General features: G+C 41.2%; 1 protein-coding gene across 3 annotated transcripts in view; it reads left to right on the forward strand.

Moving 5' to 3' along the window:
• The window catches only part of ATP8B (ATPase phospholipid transporting 8B), a 940,482-nt gene that overhangs the window by 452,886 nt on the left and 465,596 nt on the right, over nt 1-22,000 (forward strand). For all 3 annotated transcript variants that reach the window (XM_067137969.2, XM_067137971.2, XM_067137970.2), the window contains exon 2: nt 19,375-19,525. In XM_067137969.2, the coding sequence (XP_066994070.1) occupies nt 19,495-19,525 (31 nt within the window). In that variant the 5' untranslated portion in view covers nt 19,375-19,494. The remainder of the gene's footprint in view (nt 1-19,374; nt 19,526-22,000) is intronic.

The following is a 22,000-nucleotide window of genomic DNA, read 5'->3' on the forward strand; positions in this document are numbered from 1 at the left end:
GAATCCTTATAGAAATAAACTTACATTTCGGAATGTGAATGAATTACTTTGACGCGACAACGTACTCGCAGCAAATCGGAACAAAATCTGGCCATAGGCCTCGAAATCAGTCGATCTTATACTTGAGAATGAAGTTCGAACAAAATAAGTATCGTTGGCCAAAACGCTCGAAGAGGGCTAAACTATTTTTTTAATGAAGGCAAATCCTCAAAATTTGAACAGTTTTCTAGACAACCACATGGCGACCTCTCCTTGTCTCCTTGGTGTACTTGCACCAAGTTTATCAGTTGTGCAGTTTGATATTTTTCAAACTTTTTAACAGTTTTTTAAATTTAATTTTATCCATATATTTCTCTGGGTGGTAATTGAATACATTATGATAACTACGACCTCATTATCGGTTACAGAGTAGTATAGTTCTGTAGTTACTAAGAAAGTGAAACCAATTTTCAGCATGGATATTTAAGTGGTGTACGGTTGCGTTGGCAGTTCAGCAGCTTAGCCGTTAAACCACGGAGATAGTCAAATAAAACCAATTAAAACATTATTTTTCAACTAGCTGAAGATAACCCGCTTCGCTGAGTGTTATTGTACACCCGTGCGGTTTTCTCTGTATAATACAGAAGACCGTTAAAAGATCACTTTCTTCTGTTTCTTCTTTTATTTTATTCTTTTTTCGGGCTGCATAAATATCTTATATTCTAAGTCCTTTCATAAAAGACATTCTTATACACTACATTGATGTCTTGTTGTCTGGCGTACGCACAAACCGATTTTCTAATTGTCCGACACGGAAAATAGCAACATAGAGCTCACCATGTGTTAAACAGGAATCCTTTAAATTAACTCCGCAATTCTGGAACGTTACGCCCTGTGCCTTATTGACAGTCGTGCTATAAGCTAATCTCACTGTACATTGTAATAATTTGAAACAAAATGACAAATCATTTGAGATCAATGGAATTCTTGGTATGAAAACCGATTTTCCTTTTTCCTGGCCGGTTAGGATTACTGCCTCGATGATATTGTAAAGGAACTTTTTCAGTAAATATCTGCTTTATATTCAAGAATTATAGAAAATACTCACAGATGTACTCAAGCAGGAAACTGTTATGGTTCTGAGATCACCATACTCCTGCGAGATGAATTGAAGATGGTACGTAAAACCAAGCCTTCTAGAGTACATTCTCACTCCGATCTTTCCGGTACATTCTCACTCGTTTTAATACATTCAGTGACGAAGTTAGCCAATTTCAAGCCCCACATCTCCCACACCACCACAGCTACAGACACGCAACCACTATAGTGTACGATGGGAGAATAGAGGCTAATACCACACACAAACACCATTGTCCTGCAGTAGATGGTTGTGGCTGCAAGGCGAAATATACGGACACACACCACTCGCATGTGCATTTATATGTCTAGTCAGCCAATTTGAACCCCCAAATTTCCCACACCACCACACCTACCGACACAGAACCACTCCAGTGCACAATGGGAGACTGCAGGCTACTACCACACACAATCATCTGTGATCTGCGATGTGTAGTTGTGGCTGCAAGGCGAAGTATACGGACACAGGCGTCTATTTTTGTATATAGTCGGCCGTTTCAACCCCACACATCTCCCACACCACCGCAGCTACCGACACACAACCACCATAGCGCACGATGGGAGACGAGAGGTTACTACCACACAGAAGAATCAGTGGTCTACGGTGCGTATTTATGGCTGCAAGGTGAAATACACACGTCTGTTTTGACATATAGTCAGTCACTTTCAGTCTCCCACACCACTACTGATACCGACACGCAATCACTATATCGCACGAACGGAGGCTTGAGGCTATTACCACACACAATCACCAGTGGTCTGCGGTGGGTATTTAATGATCCAAGGTGAAATATAGGGGTAGACGCGTCTATTTTTATATATAATCGGCTACTTTTAACCCCACATTTACCATACCTCCACAGCTACTGACAAGCAATCACCATAGCGCACGATGGAAGACTCGCAGCTACTACTACACACAGACACCAGTGGTCTGCGATGGATAGTTGTGGTTGCAAGGTGACATATACGAACACACACGTCTATTTTTAATCAATCCACATAGCCTATCTGCCACTCCAAAACTGCTATGTACACACAATCACTATAGTGCACGATGGGAGACTCGAGGCTACTACCACACACAAACATCAGTGGTTTGCGGTGGGTATTTGTGGCTCCAAGGTGAAATACACCGACACATGCGTCTATTGTTACATATAGTCGGCCACTTTGAACCCCCACATCTCCCACACCACCAGCACCACCTACCGACACGCAGTCACTATAGTGCACGAAGGGAGACTCGAGGCTACTACCAAACGCAATCACTAGCTGTCTGAAATGGGTAGTTGTGGTTGCATGGTGAAATGTACGATCACACACGTCTATTTTTCTATATAGTCGGCCAATTTCAACCCCCATATCTGCCACACCACCACAGCTACATACACACAATCGCTATAGAGGACGACGGGAGACTCGAGGGTACTACCACACACAAACACCAGTTGTCTGTGGTGGGTATTTTGGGCTTCTAGTTGAAATATATAGGTACATGCGTCTATTTTGTTACATAGTCGGCTACTTTCAATCCCCACACCTACCACACCACTACAGATACCGTCACGCAGCTACACCCCCATCGCTATCGACACGAAACCACCATAGTGCACGATGGAAGTTTCGAGGCTACTACCACACACGAACACCAGCTATCTGCGACGGGTAGTTTTGGATGCAAGGTGAAATATACGGACACACATGTCTATTTTATATTTTAAAAAAGCAAAGTCAAAGTCATCTCCGTACAGGCCATGAAGGCCGTGGGAGGGGTGGAAGGTAAAGGCTCCCACTATCCGTAACCTCGGCACTTGAAGGGGTAGACTGGTTAGCTCTACGCCCGGCCGCCTTTTCACCTAGGAATTAACCTGATGCTCATTTTTGGTGTAGGCTGAGTGAACCTCAGGGCCATATGCACCTCCGGAAGTGGAAATCTCGTTTCTTAAATTTTTCGACTTCCTTACGGGGAATCGAACCCGCGTCCTTCCTTTGAACCGAGCACGCCTTTACTGCCTCGGCGAGGCAGCCCCTTCTGTTCTTATATATATACTAACAAATTTACTTATGCTTCGCTACGGTACTCTATATTGTATACGGATATCGAAGTAAATTACTGTACATACAGTAAGATTTTTTAAATTGCATGTCTCTTGGCGTTATCCAGAAACAGCAGGGGGTGGTTCCCATACGTTGTTTCCAATGTAAAATGCGAGTTGCGGAGTTGCGATGGTAACGGCAGGCTCACTTGCCTACTGCCATTCACAATCGAGTAGGTAAGTTTTCATTATAATGGGAGCCCCCATTACCTCTTGCGCGGTCATAATCGATTTGGAGAGTTTTCGTTGCAATGCCAGGCGCCCTTCCCTACTGCTAGTCAAAAGTGAGTTGTGCTGTTATTATAATGACAGGCCCCTTTTCTTAATGACTGTCACAACGAGTTGGTGAGTTTCCATTATAATAGAAAGGCCACTATGCCTAATGCCAGTCACATTTAGATGGGTATGTTTGTTTATAATGGCGGGCACACTTGCCTACTCCCAAACACTATCGGTTAGGGGATTTTTGAACAAAATTGCATGCTCCCTTGACTTCTGCCAGTCATATCGAGAAGGGAATTATTAATTACTAGCTGATGTACCCGTGCTTCGCTACGGAATTCTAAATTTTATGCAGAATTCTAGGTTAGGTAGTGTAAACGTTGTGAGCAAGATTGTATTAAGTTACATAGCTCTTAACGTTGCCCTAGAAACACGACGGGGAAGTCACCAACGTCTTTTCTCATATGAAGTCTGGGTTAGGGAATTTTCATTTTAATGGTAGGCCAACTTGCCTACCGTCAGTCACGATCAGGTTGGGGAGTTTTCATTATAATGGCAGACACTCACTCTCCGCCTGCCTTTATAGATTCTCAGAAAGTCTCTCTTAGTGTTTTCCCAACTGAAATGAACATGGGTCATTACAGTGACGTCAGTAGGAATGGCGCGATTAAAAGCAATGCTTTCATATGGAATACTCGATCAAATGAGAAACCACACATTTTCTCAGTTTCAACGAACAGTACTATGCTGCCGAACTAACAGTCCAAAGCTACAGAGCTGGAATGACCAAGACGCAGACATCCGTGATCCGTGAACGATCTTCCTCCTTTTTTCAGCGGGGGGGGGGGGAGGTTCGAATAGTGGATAGTCCCAGGGAAAAAAAGTGCCCGTTTACTTATCTGTTTCCTGGGAATACCCGATGAGTCAGAAAATCTCAACTTACTACACTGGCGGGGGAAAGAACTATCTGACGTAGAGGCAATTTTTCCTCCAAGCCAGAGAAGAAACCACACCTTCGCTGCTAATTTGGAATAAAATTAATGTAGATTTAATAAAAGTGAAGAGGAAGAAGCATTTCTTAAGAAACGGCTCTTTTCAGGGTTGAATTTTGAGTTATTTAGTGAATTGTGGTACTATAATTTGGAATAGGCCTAAATTGTAATTCTAGACCAGGTCATACTACTACTACTACACTACTACTACTACTACTACTACTACTACTAACTGAGCCTCTTACATTCGTGCGCACACTGCTCATTCAAAACAGCGCGTCAGAGTAGGTATCCAATAGCTGGCATACTATGATGAACCAGTGTGTTACGTACCAGCAGTATCAGAAAATGTATGAACCAGAGGAATGGTATGCTAAAGAAGAAAGTTATCTAACTCCTCAGCTATTTTCCGACAATAATCAGTTAGGCTGTTATACTCGGTACACAGCAGTAATCCCATCTATCGGAATTGAATGTCAGCATAAGAGACAAAGAACATTACAACAAACAACGGCCAGTGTAATGTTATTGTTGATCAATGTTACGCGCTTTCGATATTGTAGGCCTTCACATTATTAGTTGTCTTCCGGTTCTGAAATACCACTCTTATCATAGTGGGTACGGTAAAACTGAATAAAACATAAACGATCGGAAACTGTATTCTCTATAACTTTTGTTATGCAGTACTTTTCCATAGGACCAAGAACATACGTATTAAAAATTAAATTTTAGGTTCCTTCCCCTAAACTACCATTTGGCCCAGGGTGAATAACATTGTTTATAGCTTAAACTGTAGTTTCTTATTCCCCGACTCTATATACCGATTTTCATTGAATTCTGTTTACCCATGTTGTCGGGGCTCGGCGTTGATATGGACTTAGCAACAAAAATCCAAATTTATGAATATCTGTGTTATCATAGCCGGTACGGTAAAAATGCATAAGACGTAAATGATCAGAAATTTAATTCTATATAACTTTAGTTATGTAGTATTTATCGATATGACCACTAATAATATAAATATTTGAGAATTGAATTTTAGGCCTTCCCCTAAACTACCATTTCACTCAGCGTGAATAAAATGATTTATAGCCTAGATTGTAGCGGCTCACCCCCCCAACTTCACATACCGATTTTTATTAAATTCTCTTCAGCCGTTTTCTAGTGATGCGTGTACATACATACATACATACAGACAGACAGACAGACAGACAGACAGACAGACAGACAGACAGACAGACAGACAGACAGACAGAAATTACGGAAAAGTAAAAACTGCATCGATGCAGAAATACTATTCTTTTCAAATTCTGAGCAATGTACAGACAAAACTCCTATTTTATATATATAGACAATGGTAGTCCCTCCTTACTAATGCTAGTTACAAAGGAGTTGGATAAGGATCCCATTCCTACTGCTAGTCAAAGTCAATGTGGAGAATAATGATTGCAATAGCAGACGCCCTCCTGCTGAGAGTCACTATCGGTGTAAAATATTAATTATAATGGCAAACACACCCTTTCTACATCGCCACAGATCGAATTCAATGAATATATAGATGGACATACGAAGTATATTCATATTGACAACTAGCTGATGTACCCGTGCTTCGCTACGGGATTCTCAGAAAGACTGACTTGGTGGTTTTCCTAACTGAATTCAACATAGGTCATTACAAAAACGTCAGTAGGAATGTAGCGATTGAAAGCAATGTTATCATATAAAATACTCGATCAAATGAAAAACCGCACACTTTCTCACTTTCAACGAACAGTACTACAGTGCCGATCTAAGAGTCCAAAGTTCCAGAGCTGGAATAACCAGGTCGCAGACTGCCGTGAACACTCCTCTGTCATTATTCCGTTAAATATGCACACTACTCATTCCAATCAGTGCCTCAGAGTAGGGATTGAATAGCTCGAATACTGTGATGAACCAGTGTGTTACGTACCAGATATATCAGAAAATGCATGAACCAGAGGAATGGCATGCTAAAGAAGAAAGTTATCTTACTCCCCAGCTACTTCCCGCCAATATACAGGCAGGCTGTTACAGTCGGTACGACCAGGCGAGTTGCCCGTGTGGATAGGGGCGCGCAGCTGTGAGCTTGCATCCGGGAGATAGTGGATTCGAACCCCACTGCCGGCAACCCTGAAGATGGTATTCCGTGGTTTCCCATTTTCACACCAGTCACACCAGGCTGTACCTTAAAGCCAAGGCCGCTTCCTTCACACCACTATTCATTTCCTATCCCATCGTCGCCATAAGACCTACCTGTGTCGGTGCGACGTCAAGCAAATTAAAAAACATCGCGACGCTGCAGTAATCCTATCTATCGGGGATGAGAGGAAACAGAAGACAAAAAGCACATCACAACAAACAATGGTCAATGTAATGTTATTGTTGATAAAGTTTATGAGCTTTCTATATTGCAGGTCTTCACATTAGTTTTCTTCCGATTCTGTGATATTAGGGTGTCTTACAAAATTATTTATATCGTAGACTGTAGTTCCTTATTCTCAGACTTTACATACCGATTTTTACTAAATTCTGTTTACCCATTTTCTCGTGACTCGGCGCTGATATGAACTTGGTAACAAAAATCCAAATTCATGAATATCTCTGGTAATATGCGGTATGGTAACAATGTATAAGACATAAGTGATCGGAAATTTAATTTCTTACATAACTACTACTAACTTACGACATAACTAAAGTTATGTTAGTTATGTAGTATTTATCGATAAATAACTTATTTGATAATTACATTTCAAGCCTTCCCCTAAACTACCATTTCACTCAACGTGAACGTGTAGCCTAGATTGCAGTGGTTCATCACCCGACATTACATACCGATTTTCATTCTCTTCAGCCGTTTTCTATTGAAGCGTGTACATACATACATACATACATACATACATACATACATACATACATACATACATACATACATACATACATACAGACAGACAGACAGAAATTACGGAAAAGTAAAAAATGCATTTCCTTGTTACTGTTGACATGACAGATACGGAAATATCATTCATTTCAAATTCTGAGCAACGCACAGGCAAAACACTTATTTTATATATAGATTACATTTCAGGCCTTCCCCTAAACTACCATTTCACTCAGTGCGAATAACATTATTGACAGCCTCGATTATAGCGACCTATTCCCCGACTTTGCATACCAATTTTCGTGAAGATACGACCACTAATAAATAATGGTACTACCATTTTTCTCAGCGTGTATAGCCTATATTGTAGCGAATTATTTCCCATCTTTGTCTAGCGATTTTCATTAAGACACGACCACTGATAACAGAAATATTTGAGAATTAAATTTCAGGCCTTCCCCTAAACTACCATTTCACTCAGCGTGATTAAAATAATTTATAGCCTAGATTGTAGCGGTTCATCACCCGACTTTACATTCCGATTTTCATTAAATTCTCTTCAGCCGTTTTCTCGTGATGCGTGTACAGACAGACAGACAGACAGACAGACAGACAGACAGACAGACAGACAGACAGACAGACAGACAGACAGACAGACAGACAGACAGAAATTACGGAAAAGTAAAAAAAAATGCATTTTCTTGTTACTGTGGACATGACCGATACAGAAATACCATTCTTTTCAAATTCTGAGCAATGTACAGACAAAACTCTTATTTTATATATATATTGCAAACCTTCATTTACAGATTAACTGCTGCTAAACGATGTATCATGTCGACAAACGGATTGTACCATAAGACGCCTCATTTAGCATTCTAAATGGCTGGTCTTAAGATATTTTCTCCTGTCTCATCTATTTGTGGGTATGATTGAGTTAGAAACGTTCAAAAAGGGTTAAATTTGGGTAAAGTTTTCTCACAGTGCATTACTTTTGGTACGTATGTGACAGCTACAAACATAGAATTCGGCTCACGTATGGATACTGTGTGCGCCAGTGTTCGTGTAGAATTAGATGATTCTATCTTTCATATAAGTGATTCGAACTACGAATTTTACGTGTACAAAGAGCAAAATGTATGTATAATAGAGAAATACAGATAAATCTAACATATAAGAAACAGAGATACGACGAAACGTCATAGGACGAAAGTTGTAGGTCACTCCAAATTGAACTGAGATTGTGCCATCCGTTTTGTGATACGACTTACCGTTTAGCCGCGAAACACCTCGAAACGAAGGTCTGAAGCGTCATTAAAATTGCCTCCATACTTCGAAATCCTTTGGGGATAAAAAGTGAAAAATGCAAAGATCTTGGAAGTTTTCCGTCGTTTACAGGCTAAAACGTATAATTTTGCATAATTTCAATATTCTGGCTCGTATGGCAGATTGTGCCGCAATCTTGATTTTGGGCGAGGGGGGTAATATTTAGGAATTTCAAAAAACTATAGCTAAAAAATATGCAGATAGTTATATTGCCCCTTAAAGGGAAAGCTGTACGAAAATTTCGCCAAAATAGTCAATGCACAACCATATGGTCGTTACGATTTTATTTATAGAGATAGATAAGGAATTGCTCCACGTACAGCATTTTGGGCTATGTCTGACCGTTCGTGATATCTCCGTTATTCATCCTGTCAAAAAATGTACATGAAAAAAGAGGTTTAGAAATGGATTTCCATTAAGGTTGGTCGATTTTCAGTCAGGTTGGTCTTGTATATATTGTGGGAGAGTAAAATTATTGTTTTGGTTCCCTATCAACCCCCAGTCCAATCCGGGAATTTGAAATGGTATGGACATTAAAACCTACCTTTGGACAGGTGGATGCTAAATATAAAGTTTGGTTGAAATGTCTTCAGTAGTTTCATATTATAAGAAATACGCTTTACACGCACACGCCCTTGAGTTAAGTCCGGTGGGACTTGTACTGATAAACGGTCCGTTAATGATATCTCCCTTATTAATCCTCGTATCGAAATGATGCACATGAGAAAAAGTTTATAAATTGATTTCCATTAAGGCAGGTATATTTCCATTAAGTTTGGTTGTGTATATTTTTTGGGACTGCAAAATCACTGTTTCGGTTTCGTAAAAAAACCCAGTCAGTTCAGGGATTTGGAAACAATTTCGTCCCTAAAACCTACTCAAGGACAGGTGGATTCTAAATATGAAGTTTTGTAGAAATATATCCAGTAGTTTTCAAATTATAGACAAACAGACACCAACAAAAAGACAGACATCAAAGGTAAAAAATATGCAGATGGTCATTATATCACCTGAAACGGACAACTGTACGGAAATTTCGCCAAAAGAGTCAATGCACAGACACACGGTCGTTACGATTTTTTTATGTAGATACTCTTACAATCTATATATAATATGGACTGACTGACCTGACCTGACCTGACTGACTGACTGACTGACTGACTGACTGACTGACTGACTGACTGACTGACTGACTGACTGACTGACTGACTGACTGACTGACTGACTGACTGACTGACTGACTGACTGACTGACTGACTGACTGACTGACTGACTGACTGACTGACTGACTGACTGACTGACTGACTGACTGACTGACTGACTGACTGACTGACTGACTGACTGACTGACTGACTGACTGACTGACTGACTGACTGACTGACTGACTGACTGACTGACTGACTGACTGACTGACTGACTGACTGACTGACTGACTGACTGACTGACTGACTGACTGACTGACTGACTGACTGACTGACTGACTGACTGACTGACTGACTGACTGACTGACTGACTGACTGACTGACTGACTGACTGACTGACTGACTGACTGACTGACTGACTGACTGACTGACTGACTGACTGACTGACTGACTGACTGACTGACTGACTGACTGACTGACTGACTGACTGACTGACTGACTGACTGACTGACTGACTGACTGACTGACTGACTGACTGACTGACTGACTGACTGACTGACTGACTGACTGACTGACTGACTGACTGACTGACTGACTGACTGACTGACTGACTGACTGACTGACTGACTGACTGACTGACTGACTGACTGACTGACTGACTGACTGACTGACTGACTGACTGACTGACTGACTGACTGACTGACTGACTGACTGACTGACTGACTGACTGACTGACTGACTGACTGACTGACTGACTGACTGACTGACTGACTGACTGACTGACTGACTGACTGACTGACTGACTGACTGACTGACTGACTGACTGACTGACTGACTGACTGACTGACTGACTGACTGACTGACTGACTGACTGACTGACTGACTGACTGACTGACTGACTGACTGACTGACTGACTGACTGACTGACTGACTGACTGACTGACTGACTGACTGACTGACTGACTGACTGACTGACTGACTGACTGACTGACTGACTGACTGACTGACTGACTGACTGACTGACTGACTGACTGACTGACTGACTGACTGACTGACTGACTGACTGACTGACTGACTGACTGACTGACTGACTGACTGACTGACTGACTGACTGACTGACTGACTGACTGACTGACTGACTGACTGACTGACTGACTGACTGACTGACTGACTGACTGACTGACTGACTGACTGACTGACTGACTGACTGACTGACTGACTGACTGACTGACTGACTGACTGACTGACTGACTGACTGACTGACTGACTGACTGACTGACTGACTGACTGACTGACTGACTGACTGACTGACTGACTGACTGACTGACTGACTGACTGACTGACTGACTGACTGACTGACTGACTGACTGACTGACTGACTGACTGACTGACTGACTGACTGACTGACTGACTGACTGACTGACTGACTGACTGACTGACTGACTGACTGACTGACTGACTGACTGACTGACTGACTGACTGACTGACTGACTGACTGACTGACTGACTGACTGACTGACTGACTGACTGACTGACTGACTGACTGACTGACTGACTGACTGACTGACTGACTGACTGACTGACTGACTGACTGACTGACTGACTGACTGACTGACTGACTGACTGACTGACTGACTGACTGACTGACTGACTGACTGACTGACTGACTGACTGACTGACTGACTGACTGACTGACTGACTGACTGACTGACTGACTGACTGACTGACTGACTGACTGACTGACTGACTGACTGACTGACTGACTGACTGACTGACTGACTGACTGACTGACTGACTGACTGACTGACTGACTGACTGACTGACTGACTGACTGACTGACTGACTGACTGACTGACTGACTGACTGACTGACTGACTGACTGACTGACTGACTGACTGACTGACTGACTGACTGACTGACTGACTGACTGACTGACTGACTGACTGACTGACTGACTGACTGACTGACTGACTGACTGACTGACTGACTGACTGACTGACTGACTGACTGACTGACTGACTGACTGACTGACTGACTGACTGACTGACTGACTAGATATTTTGATGATACATTTGTATTGCAATGTAAGTGTTCACTAAGGTAGGATTTTTGGATATTCCGTCGATAAGGGGGTTAAGAGGGAGTGAATTTTTAAAATGAGTGTATCTGTATTTCAAAAACTTCACAGTTTGAAGACGTGAAAAATTGGTATTTGGAATCTTCTTTAAATAAAAAAACACGTGTTTTGTTTCCGTAAAATCCTCTTCAGGGTAGTGAAAAAAGGTCAAAGAGGGGTGGAATACGTTTTATGAGGATCTTATATCTCAACAACTGAAGATGTTAGAGTCATGAGAATTGGTATTTGGAATCTCCTTTAATAATAAAAAAGAAACGCGTAGTTTTTGTTTTTGGAAAATCTATTTAAGAGGAGAGTTAACAGGAGTGACAGTGGGGATGAATTTTAAAATGAGTGTATCTTATATCTACAATATATCTCAAAAACGTACCATGTTACAGACGTGATAATTGGTATTTGGAATCTCCTGTAAAAGTAAAGGAACACGCGTAATTTGTAATTTGTTTTCTGAAAATCCACTTCAGGGGAAGTGTTTAAGGGGGTGAACGTGAGCATATCTACAGTATGTCTCAAAAACGTAACATATTACAGACGTGAAAATTTGTGTTTTGAATCTTTTCTACAAATAAAGTAACACGTATTTTTTGTTTTCGGGTGGGGGGGGGGTAAAATGACTGTAAAAGGTGGTTGAATTATTTTTATTAGGATACTGGTATCTCCAAAACTGAGATATTACAGACGTGAACATTGGTATTTGGAATCTACTGTAAAAACGAAACACGTATTCTTTTTTTGAAAAATACTTAAGAGGGGTTAAACGGGGGTGATAAAATGAATATCTACAATATATCTCAAAAACCTATCATATTACAGACATGAAAATTGGTATTTGGAATCAACTGTAAAAGTAAAGGAACACGCATATTTGTTTTCTGAAAACCCACTTAGGGGAAGTGTTAAAGGGGGGTGAAATTTTAAAGTGAGCATATTTACAGTATATTTAAAAAATAAAGAAACACGTATTTTTTGTTTCGGAAAAACGGTTAAGGGGTGGGGGTTGTAAAAAGGACTGAAAAAGGGGTTGAATTATTTTTATGTGGTTACTTATGTCTCAAAAACTGAACATATCATAGACATGAAAATTTGTGTTTGGAATTTTTTAAAAATAAAGATACATGCATTCTTTTGTTTTCGGAAAATCCAAATAAGGGGGATAAATTAATTGAAAAATGAGTTTAATTCTTTGTTTTACGATGCTTATATCTCGAAAACGAAGGATGTTACAGACGAGATAATTGGTATTTGGAATCTCCTGTAAAAATAGACACGCGCGTATTTTATGGAGGGTGTGGTGGTTGGGGGGGGGGCGGTGGAATCAAGGCGGGTGTAAAGGCAATTGATTTTTTACGATGATAAATAAGAAGTGGACTTAAAACAGTACACTCCGAAAGGTGTTTTGACTGTGGGGGTGTGTGTGAGGAATGATGACGAAAAAAAATATTATGCAATTATCTGAAACCGTTTGAGTTATGACAGTAAAATTTCAGATGATATCTTAGGTGTTAAATAATAGAAGGTCTGAAACAAATTTAACCGCTCAGAGAGTTAAATGGGGGTTAAGATCCGAAAACAAATATATTAATTCCTTCCTCCGAAACGGTTTAACGTACGAAGACAAAATTCCAAATAGCGGTATATATTTTAAATACTGGGGGAGAAATAGGAAATATTTTCTAACGTTAAATGAGCTTAGCTCCGTAAAGGAAAGTATTCATCCATTTGTAATTTTACGAGAAGGGCATTCCTTTATGTCCTAGGTGTAAACTATCGTATACTTCATAATATTTCTCCCCTCAGGGGTTCAGATGGTGGTTGACTTTCAAAAACACAATAGCCATTCTTCCGAAACTGTTTCAGGCACGACATTTTTTTTAAATGAAGGGTGGTCTGCTATTTTCTAGATGTTAATAAATATTTAAAAACATTCACCCCTTAAAAATATTCATTCCTCCATTACTGTTCGACGTACAATCAAAATTTCACAGGTTGGTCGCTTTTACACCCTACAGGTTAAATAAGATACGGTTTAAAACATTCAGATTCTTCCTTATGGGGTTCAAATGAGTGGTAGATCAGAAAATAAATACACTAATCATTTCCCTAAAACCGTTTGACGTACGAAATGAGGGCGTATTTTGCAGGCTCGGCTGACAGTGGACTCTATTCTTTGCTATTTGCTTTACGTCGCACCGATACAGATATGTCTTATGGCGACGATGGGATAGGAAAGGCCTAGAAATTGGAAGGAAGCGGCCGTGCCTTAATTAAGGTACAGCCCCGGCATTTGCCTGGTGGGAAAATGGGAAACCACGGAAATCCATCTTCAGGGCTGCCGACAGTGGGGCTCGAACCCGCTATCTCCCGATTACTGGATACTGGCCGCACTTAAGCGACTGCAGCTATCGAGCTCGGTGACAATGGACTCTCCAAAATATAAAACTTTTAATAATAACTTTCAGTTTAAAACCGTAGCGAAGCACGGGTATCTTGCTAGTATAGTTACTCGTTGGTTTTACATTTCATTTGAGAAGGCCCGAATCTTTATTTTGGCAGGTGTGCCCTTATCACATTCGTTACGCCCCTAGATGGTGCCCAGTTTTCTGGAGGTATTGCTTGAAGCCACACTTTACGTAGTTCCTCATTAATTGGAATAGGAAATGTGTCACATATCCTTCACTCTTTGTGCTGTCGTAATTGGATTTACACCCCCAACCTACACACCTGTCCGGCATATAAAACGTACAAGTACCGGGCGAGTTGGCTGTGCTGCGGTTAGGGGCGCGCGCTTCCTTATCTCTCCTAGCCTTTTCCTATCCCATCGTCGCCATGAGACCTGTCTGTGTCGACGTAAAACCATTAGCAAAAAATGACTGGGTTAGGAAATTTTCATTGTAATGTTAGGCCCTCTCGATTACCATCAGTCACAATCAAGATGGGGAGTTTTCATTATAGTGGCACTCACTCACTCTTCGCCTGGCTTTTTACATCTTCAGAAAGACTGGTTTTCCCAACTGAAATGGACATAGGTCATTACAATGACGCCAGTAGCAATGTCGCAATTAAAAGCAATGCCATCATAATTATGAAATACTCGATTAAATGAAAAACCACACATTTTCTCACTTTTAACGAACAGTACTACACTGCCGATCTTACAGTCCAAAGATCCAGACTCATCTGTTTACTAGGAGTAACCGATTAGTCAGAAAATCTCAATTCACTACACCGGCGGGGAAAAACTATCTGACTTGGAACCAATTTTTTCCTCCAAGCCAGAGGAGAAACCGCCTCTTCGCTGCTAATTTGGAATAAAATGAAATTAGTAGAATTTAATAAAAGTGAAGATGAAGAAGCTTTTCTTACGAAACGTCTCTTTTCAGGGTTGGAGTTTGACTTATTTAGTGAATTGTGGTGCTATAATTTGGAATAGGCTGAAATTGTAATTCTAGACCTGGTCATTAGTAAGCCTGTACTACTACTAAAATGTTTTCATTCCTCCCCTGAAGGGGGGAGGCGGGCCTCCTACACTGTGACGCCGTCTCTCAGGCCGGGAGATTTTGTTACGGTGAAGGAGATATGCGGAGAAGATGAGAGGGTTGGCGGCCGTGGCTTGTACTAGGAACTGTCCCGGCATTCGCCTTGGTGCAGTAGAATGGAAAAGCACGGAAAACCTTTCTTAGAACAGCCGACGGTGGGGATCAGCCCCTCTCCGTCTTCCGAATTCAGAGGCGTAGAAGCGTATCCACCCCTCGTCTGCTTTGTTGGTCGGTCGGAGTGCAGAGCCGTCGGACCACCTGAAGCCCACTCTGCCTCTGCCATTATTCCGTTAAGTGTGCACACTGATCATTCGAGTCAGCGCGTCAGAGTAGGGATCGAATAGCTGGAATACTGTGATGAACCAGTGTTACGTAGCAGCAGTATCAGAAAATGTATGAACCAGAGATATGGCATACTAAAGAAGAATGCTGTCTAACTCCCCAGCGATTTCCCGCCAATATTCAGGCAGGGTGTTATACTCGGTACGCAGCAGTAATCCCATCTGTCGGAGATGAGTGGCAGCATAAGAGACAAAGAATATCACAACAAACAATGGTCAGTGTAATGATATTCTTGATCAATTTTATGAGCTTTCTGTATTGTAGGCCTTCACTTTTAGTTTACTTCCGATTCTGAAATACCACTCTTATCATAGTCAGTACGGTAAAACTTAATAAAATCTAAAGAATCAGAAATTTCATTCTTTGTAACTTTTGTTATGTAGTACTTTTCGATAGGACCAATAACATAGGTATTTAAACATTAAATTTTAGGCGCCTTCTCCTAAACTACCATTCATCCAAGATGAATAAAATTGTTTATAGCTTAGACCAGGGCCTCTCAAACGCCCAAAATCTCACGCGTGCAAATCAAGGCGCAAGAGCTCCGTGCACTGTGCATCGCTCCCGCTCGGCACGGCTCGGACCAACGCTTCGTCTCTGGGCTACTCGGCTAAGCTCGGCTCAATTCGGCTCGGATTTGGAGCGCTACGCAGCAAGTGACGAAGAGAGAGACAGGGGGAGCGAGCGAGACAGGCGTGGGGAAAGAGAGAGACAGCGCTATTGCTCCAAATCGAGGAGTGGGGGGTCTGCACTCTGGTCAACCAAGCGAAGTCGTCTTTTGCACCGTGCACAGTGCATGCACCCTGAGAGGCCCTGGCTTAGACTGTAGTTTCTTATTTCCCGACTCTATATACCGATTTTCATTATATTCTGTTCGCCCATTTCCTCGTGGCTCGGCATTGATGTGGACTTAGCAACAAAAATACAAAGTCATGAATATCTGTGTTATCGTACTCGGTACGGTAAAAATGTATGACATAAATGATCGGAAATGTAATTCTATATAACTTTCGCTATGTAGTATTTATCGATAGGATCACTAATAACACAAATATTTGAGAATTAAATTTTAGGTCTTTCCCTAAACTACCATTTCACTCAGCGTGAATAAAGTCATTTATAGCCTAGATTTTAGTGGCTCATTCCTCGATTTTACATACCGAATCTTCATTAAATTTTCTCCAGCTGTTTTCTCGTGATGCGCATACAGACAGACAGACAGACAGACAGACAGACAGACAGACAGACAGACAGACATAAATTACGGAAACGTAAAAAGTGCATTTCCTTGTTATTGTGGACATGTCCGATACAGAAATATAATTCTTTTTAAATTCTGAGCAATGTACAGACAAAAGTCTTATTATACATATAGATGTTTTAGGCGCTGTACTTACTGTTATCAAATGGAATGAATAACATTCTCTAAAATACACTTTTTAAATAATAATCGTAATTATGTTTACAGTATGTTAGGAGCTGTATTTACTGTTATTAAATGGAAAGAAGTACGACTCGTTGGCTGAACGGTCAGCGTACTGGCCTTCGGTTCAGAGGGTCCCAGGTTCGATTCCCGGCCGGGTCGGGGATTTTAACCTTAATTGGTTAATTCCAATGGCACGGGGGCTGGGTGTATGTGTTGTCTTTATCATCATTTCATCCTCATCACGACGCGCAGGTCGCCTACGGGAGTCAAATAGAAAGACCTGCACCTGGCGAGCCGAACCCGTCCTTGGGATATCCCGGCACTAAAAGCCATACGACATTTCATTTCAATAAAAAGAATACTAATTCTTTGAAATACAATTGTTTGAATAATAATCGTAATTATGTACCGAATTGCGCGTTTCATGCCGCCTCCCTCTCACCATGTTTCAAGCCACTCACTGTAAGAGCTGGCCATGTGGTTAGGGTCGTGCTGCTGTGAGCTTGCATTCGGGAGATCGTGGGTTGGAATCCTAGCGTCAGCAGCCCTGAAGATTTTTCCGTGGTTTCCCATTTTCACACCAGGTAAATGATGGGGTTGTGCCTTAATTAAGCCCAAGGCCGCTGCCTTCCCAATTCTAGCGCTTTCCCATCCTTGCGTCCCCGAAAATATTCGATGTGTTAGTGCGATGTGAAATGAAAAATGTTGGTAGATCCGACTCCTTGGCTGAATGGGCAGTGTACTGCCCTTCATTTCACAAGGTCCCGGGTTCGATTTTTGGCTGGGTCGGGGATTGTAATCTCTTCTGATTAATTCTTCTAGCTCGAGGACTGGGTTTTTGTGTTTGTCCCAACACTCTTCTCTTCATATTCAGACAACACACCAAACTACCAACCACCACAAAAGCACGCAGTAGTGATTACATTCCTCCATATAGGGTTGGCCTCATAAAGGGCCAAATCCACATGTGCAACGCAATTCCCACCCGCAACCCACAGGCTTGGGAAAAGCGGAGGAAGAAAAAAGAAAGAAGGTAATAAAGTTGAGCAAATAAGATCTCTGTTATTAACAGTCCGTGCAGACGATAGCGGAAGGCCTCATCGAAGGGAAATGTCCGCATGGAAGACCTCGAAACTCTCTCATGAATCAGGTCTTGAAAGATATTGGTGCGGACAGCTTGTGACTGTGAGGCGAAATATTGAAGTTCGTAAAACTTGAGAAGCATTCATGACAACTGAAAAGTCTTAGGACTGTACACTAGAGAAAGAAATTATTAATTCCTCTGGTTCGGGCACTGGGTGCTTGTCCCGGTACACTGCTTTTCATATATGCACCAACTACACTACAAAATCACTACAGAAACATGCCATAGAGAATACATCCTTCTACATACGGCTGGCATCAGGAAGGGTATCCGGCCGTAAAACTAGGTCGAATCCCTATCAAATGTCGACCTCAATAAATTTGGATTAAGGCCAAGAAGACGAAGAAGAATATTTTAGATCCCTTTATGTTTTATTACAAATATTTTTATTTGTTCGTCCGGTTATCTGACCCTTTTCTCGAGTACCGACCGTCTCCCAATCCCATTAATGACGGATATGAAAGGTTCTACTATGTTGCATTGTATTTTTGAAAAATAATTGGTATTCTATTTTTGACGGATCTTGGCGTTTCATGAACTCTAGACACTAAAAACGTGAGTTTCGCGACATAACTGTGATTTAAGACAGGGGGGGGGGGGGGTTTGCTCCTTTCGAGGCATCTGAACCGCTCTCGTCGAGCAACATTGTGTAACTGTACTTGCCCCTTTTGAATGTAGATGGTAGGTTCGTACACTTATTTTCATTTCTCCTGATCACTTTTTGTCACAGCTTGTTATTAATGGACTCCATTTCTCCTACATCCTCTCTATCGGTGAGAAATAAAACTCACGTTTACACGTTTAGAAGTGGTATTTGACGTGGCTGCGGCTAGGTAATGCTGAAACATACATCTTCGAATCATCGGATAATTTAGACGTAAAAATGGAAAACTAAGGGGTTTACTCTTTTAGTACGTGTTTGTACAAAATATTGCTACATTGAGGTACACTATTTTATTTGCTGTGGATATAATGTTAAATTATTTGTTTCAGCTGAGTGGTGATTGGCAATTGCGATCACATGGCCGGACGCTGGAGCTGTCGGCATCCTCCCTGCACCCACCACCGCCACCGCCACCACCTTCACAGTCACCATTCTCTCCTGCAGCCGCCATGGCCTCCAGCCATACTCCACGTACTCAAGGTAAGGTGCTACATAATGAGCATAGTCGAACTTAATAGTGTAACTAACGGATTAGTTATTGATAACGTTTAAAAACATATTTCACTGGCACTAACGAATCAAAAGGGAACGCGAGTTCCCTGAGTAACCGAACGCTTGAAATTTACATACCCTTGATTAATCTACTGTCGCACATAAAGCGGATGACAAGATCGGCACTAGTTGATGTGTCATCTTCATCATAATTTCATCCTCATCACGACGCGCAGGTCGCCTACGGGAGTCGAATCAAAAGACCTGCATCTGGCAAGCTGAACTTATCCTCGGACACTCCCGGCACTAAAAGCCATACGCCATTTCATTTATGGAAGCCAGTTTTTAAGACGCGTTTTTCGAGCAGCTTGTGGTAGTATTTCTGTGTATACAATGTTCTTTGTGTTTACCGTATTACCATTTGCCACACGATTATTATTATTATTATTATTATTATTATTATTATTATTATTATTATTATTATTATTATTATTATTATTATTATTATTATTTGGCATTGCTCACTCGTTCCCTTAATGACTGCTTGTACATCTCTTGGAGTCTTCACCTTACTAAAAGCCATATACACGTGTGAATAAATGGTCTTAAGCTGATATATTCCAATTTTCATAACAGTCTGGCCTTGATTCGAACTCGCTAACCATTAAGCAAAGACGTTATCAAGTCCTCCGCCCAGCCATTGAAATGAAAATTTGAAGCAGCTTTAATTCATATACGAATACCACCTATAGTCTGTGTCAAATGGGAAGCGTTTTGGCCTCGAGAGGCTACCCAAAATTGTCCAACCAAGCGACTGCTTTGTTGTCGCGTTATCGCACCCACTTAAAGCGTTGTGCTCCGAAGAAAATTTTACTGCGTTAAAATCTCTTTGCGTCAAACCAAAATATGTTTATTTTATAAAAGGGACCACAACGGAAACAGCTTCCCATTTGACACGACCTGTGGTGCTTCCGTAAAATAAATTTAAAAACTCTTCAATTGATATTGAAACTCATGGTTTTCATTTAATAATCACCTGTGAAAATCCGTTCAGTAGTTTTGCAGAATTCATTTTCTTTGTTAACGAAATGTGATGTTTAGAGGAAGTCTTATTTTAACCAAGGTTCTGGAATTATGATTTGAAGAATCGAGTACATTCCAAGGTCGTAAAACGTACCGAACTGCCACAGTTTTGTTTTCCTCGTGTGTCTAAAGATGGTATCGCCAACGAGTTGAAAATGTGACCCTGAATCTTAACCTTTCCTATCGTTGAAAACTGTATCAGAAATGTTTACCTTGCTTTATTTTCTCTGTCTGCTGACAACATTTCGGTTACGTCATGTGTCAAACTTGTACTAATATTATTATTTCTTGTTTTTACGGGGCATGCAAATAATTGAACTGCCGGATAATGGAGTATTCGCCTAACAGGTACAAACATACATTTCCGGTACTTTAACGGAGAAGGAACATGCTTGTCTACTGATCTAAGAGGTTCAAATAATGTATTTTTAATATATATATATGCGTATGTACATTTATTCAGAGAATAAACATTTCACCCATACGGAGGTTGCCCATGAGGACAGAGTGTACTAAATACATTAATGACTAAATAAACGATGTTTCAGTATTGATGGTGAACCTTTCAAGGCTCTGAGGACTACATTCTTCGTCAACGATTCTGGTAATTTTAATCATGAGCGAAATTCTTCAAAGAACCTAGGAGTTGTTCCTCTTGTACCGAACATGATGCTTATCACCTCGATGTAATCCAGTCCATATTCATGTCGGTAGAAGGGGATAGTTGGCTCGTAAATGCTATTTTCCTCTTGTACTTCAATGGGCGTGCGATTCAAACCGAACCGTAGGATCAAGAATATATCCATTGATGTTTTTGAAGGATATTATATCAATCCTACGGGTACTGCCGTTCTCTGACAACCCATGGACCTCTTCGTGCGCTGTGTAACCAGCGTATTTTAATTACTGGGCGATGGAGCTTCGTATTGCGCGGTGTCTAAGTCGCAGGTTTTCACCGTAGATACAGTATCCCAGGACATGAGAAAGGGTTTCTATCTCGTTGTGGCAATGCCTACAGCGGTTATTGTCCTGGGACCTGCCTGGCACTGCTCGAACGGCTGCAAGCATTAGCGGTCATCCTTAGAGCATCACGTCAGTCGCTGCAAAATGGTGTGTTATCCAACTGTTTCTTTAAATAAGATAACACCTTTTCACTTTTGAGGAAGCTGACACCATTTTTGGAATTCCTGATCTCTCAGTAAGTGTCTTATTTTCTTATAATCCAAAAGACCATTCTTGGAATTGAATAACCGTGATTACTTGAAACATATTCGGAGGAGAATGTTATAACTTTTGTTACGAAGTACCCATGTATATAAAGTTCCTCCTGAAAAATGGTATTCTTCTTCTGAAACATCGTCTTCATTATCGTGGACCTTA

Source organism: Anabrus simplex, chromosome 1, assembly GCF_040414725.1.
Source record: "Anabrus simplex isolate iqAnaSimp1 chromosome 1, ASM4041472v1, whole genome shotgun sequence".
NCBI lineage: Eukaryota > Metazoa > Arthropoda > Insecta > Orthoptera > Tettigoniidae > Anabrus > Anabrus simplex.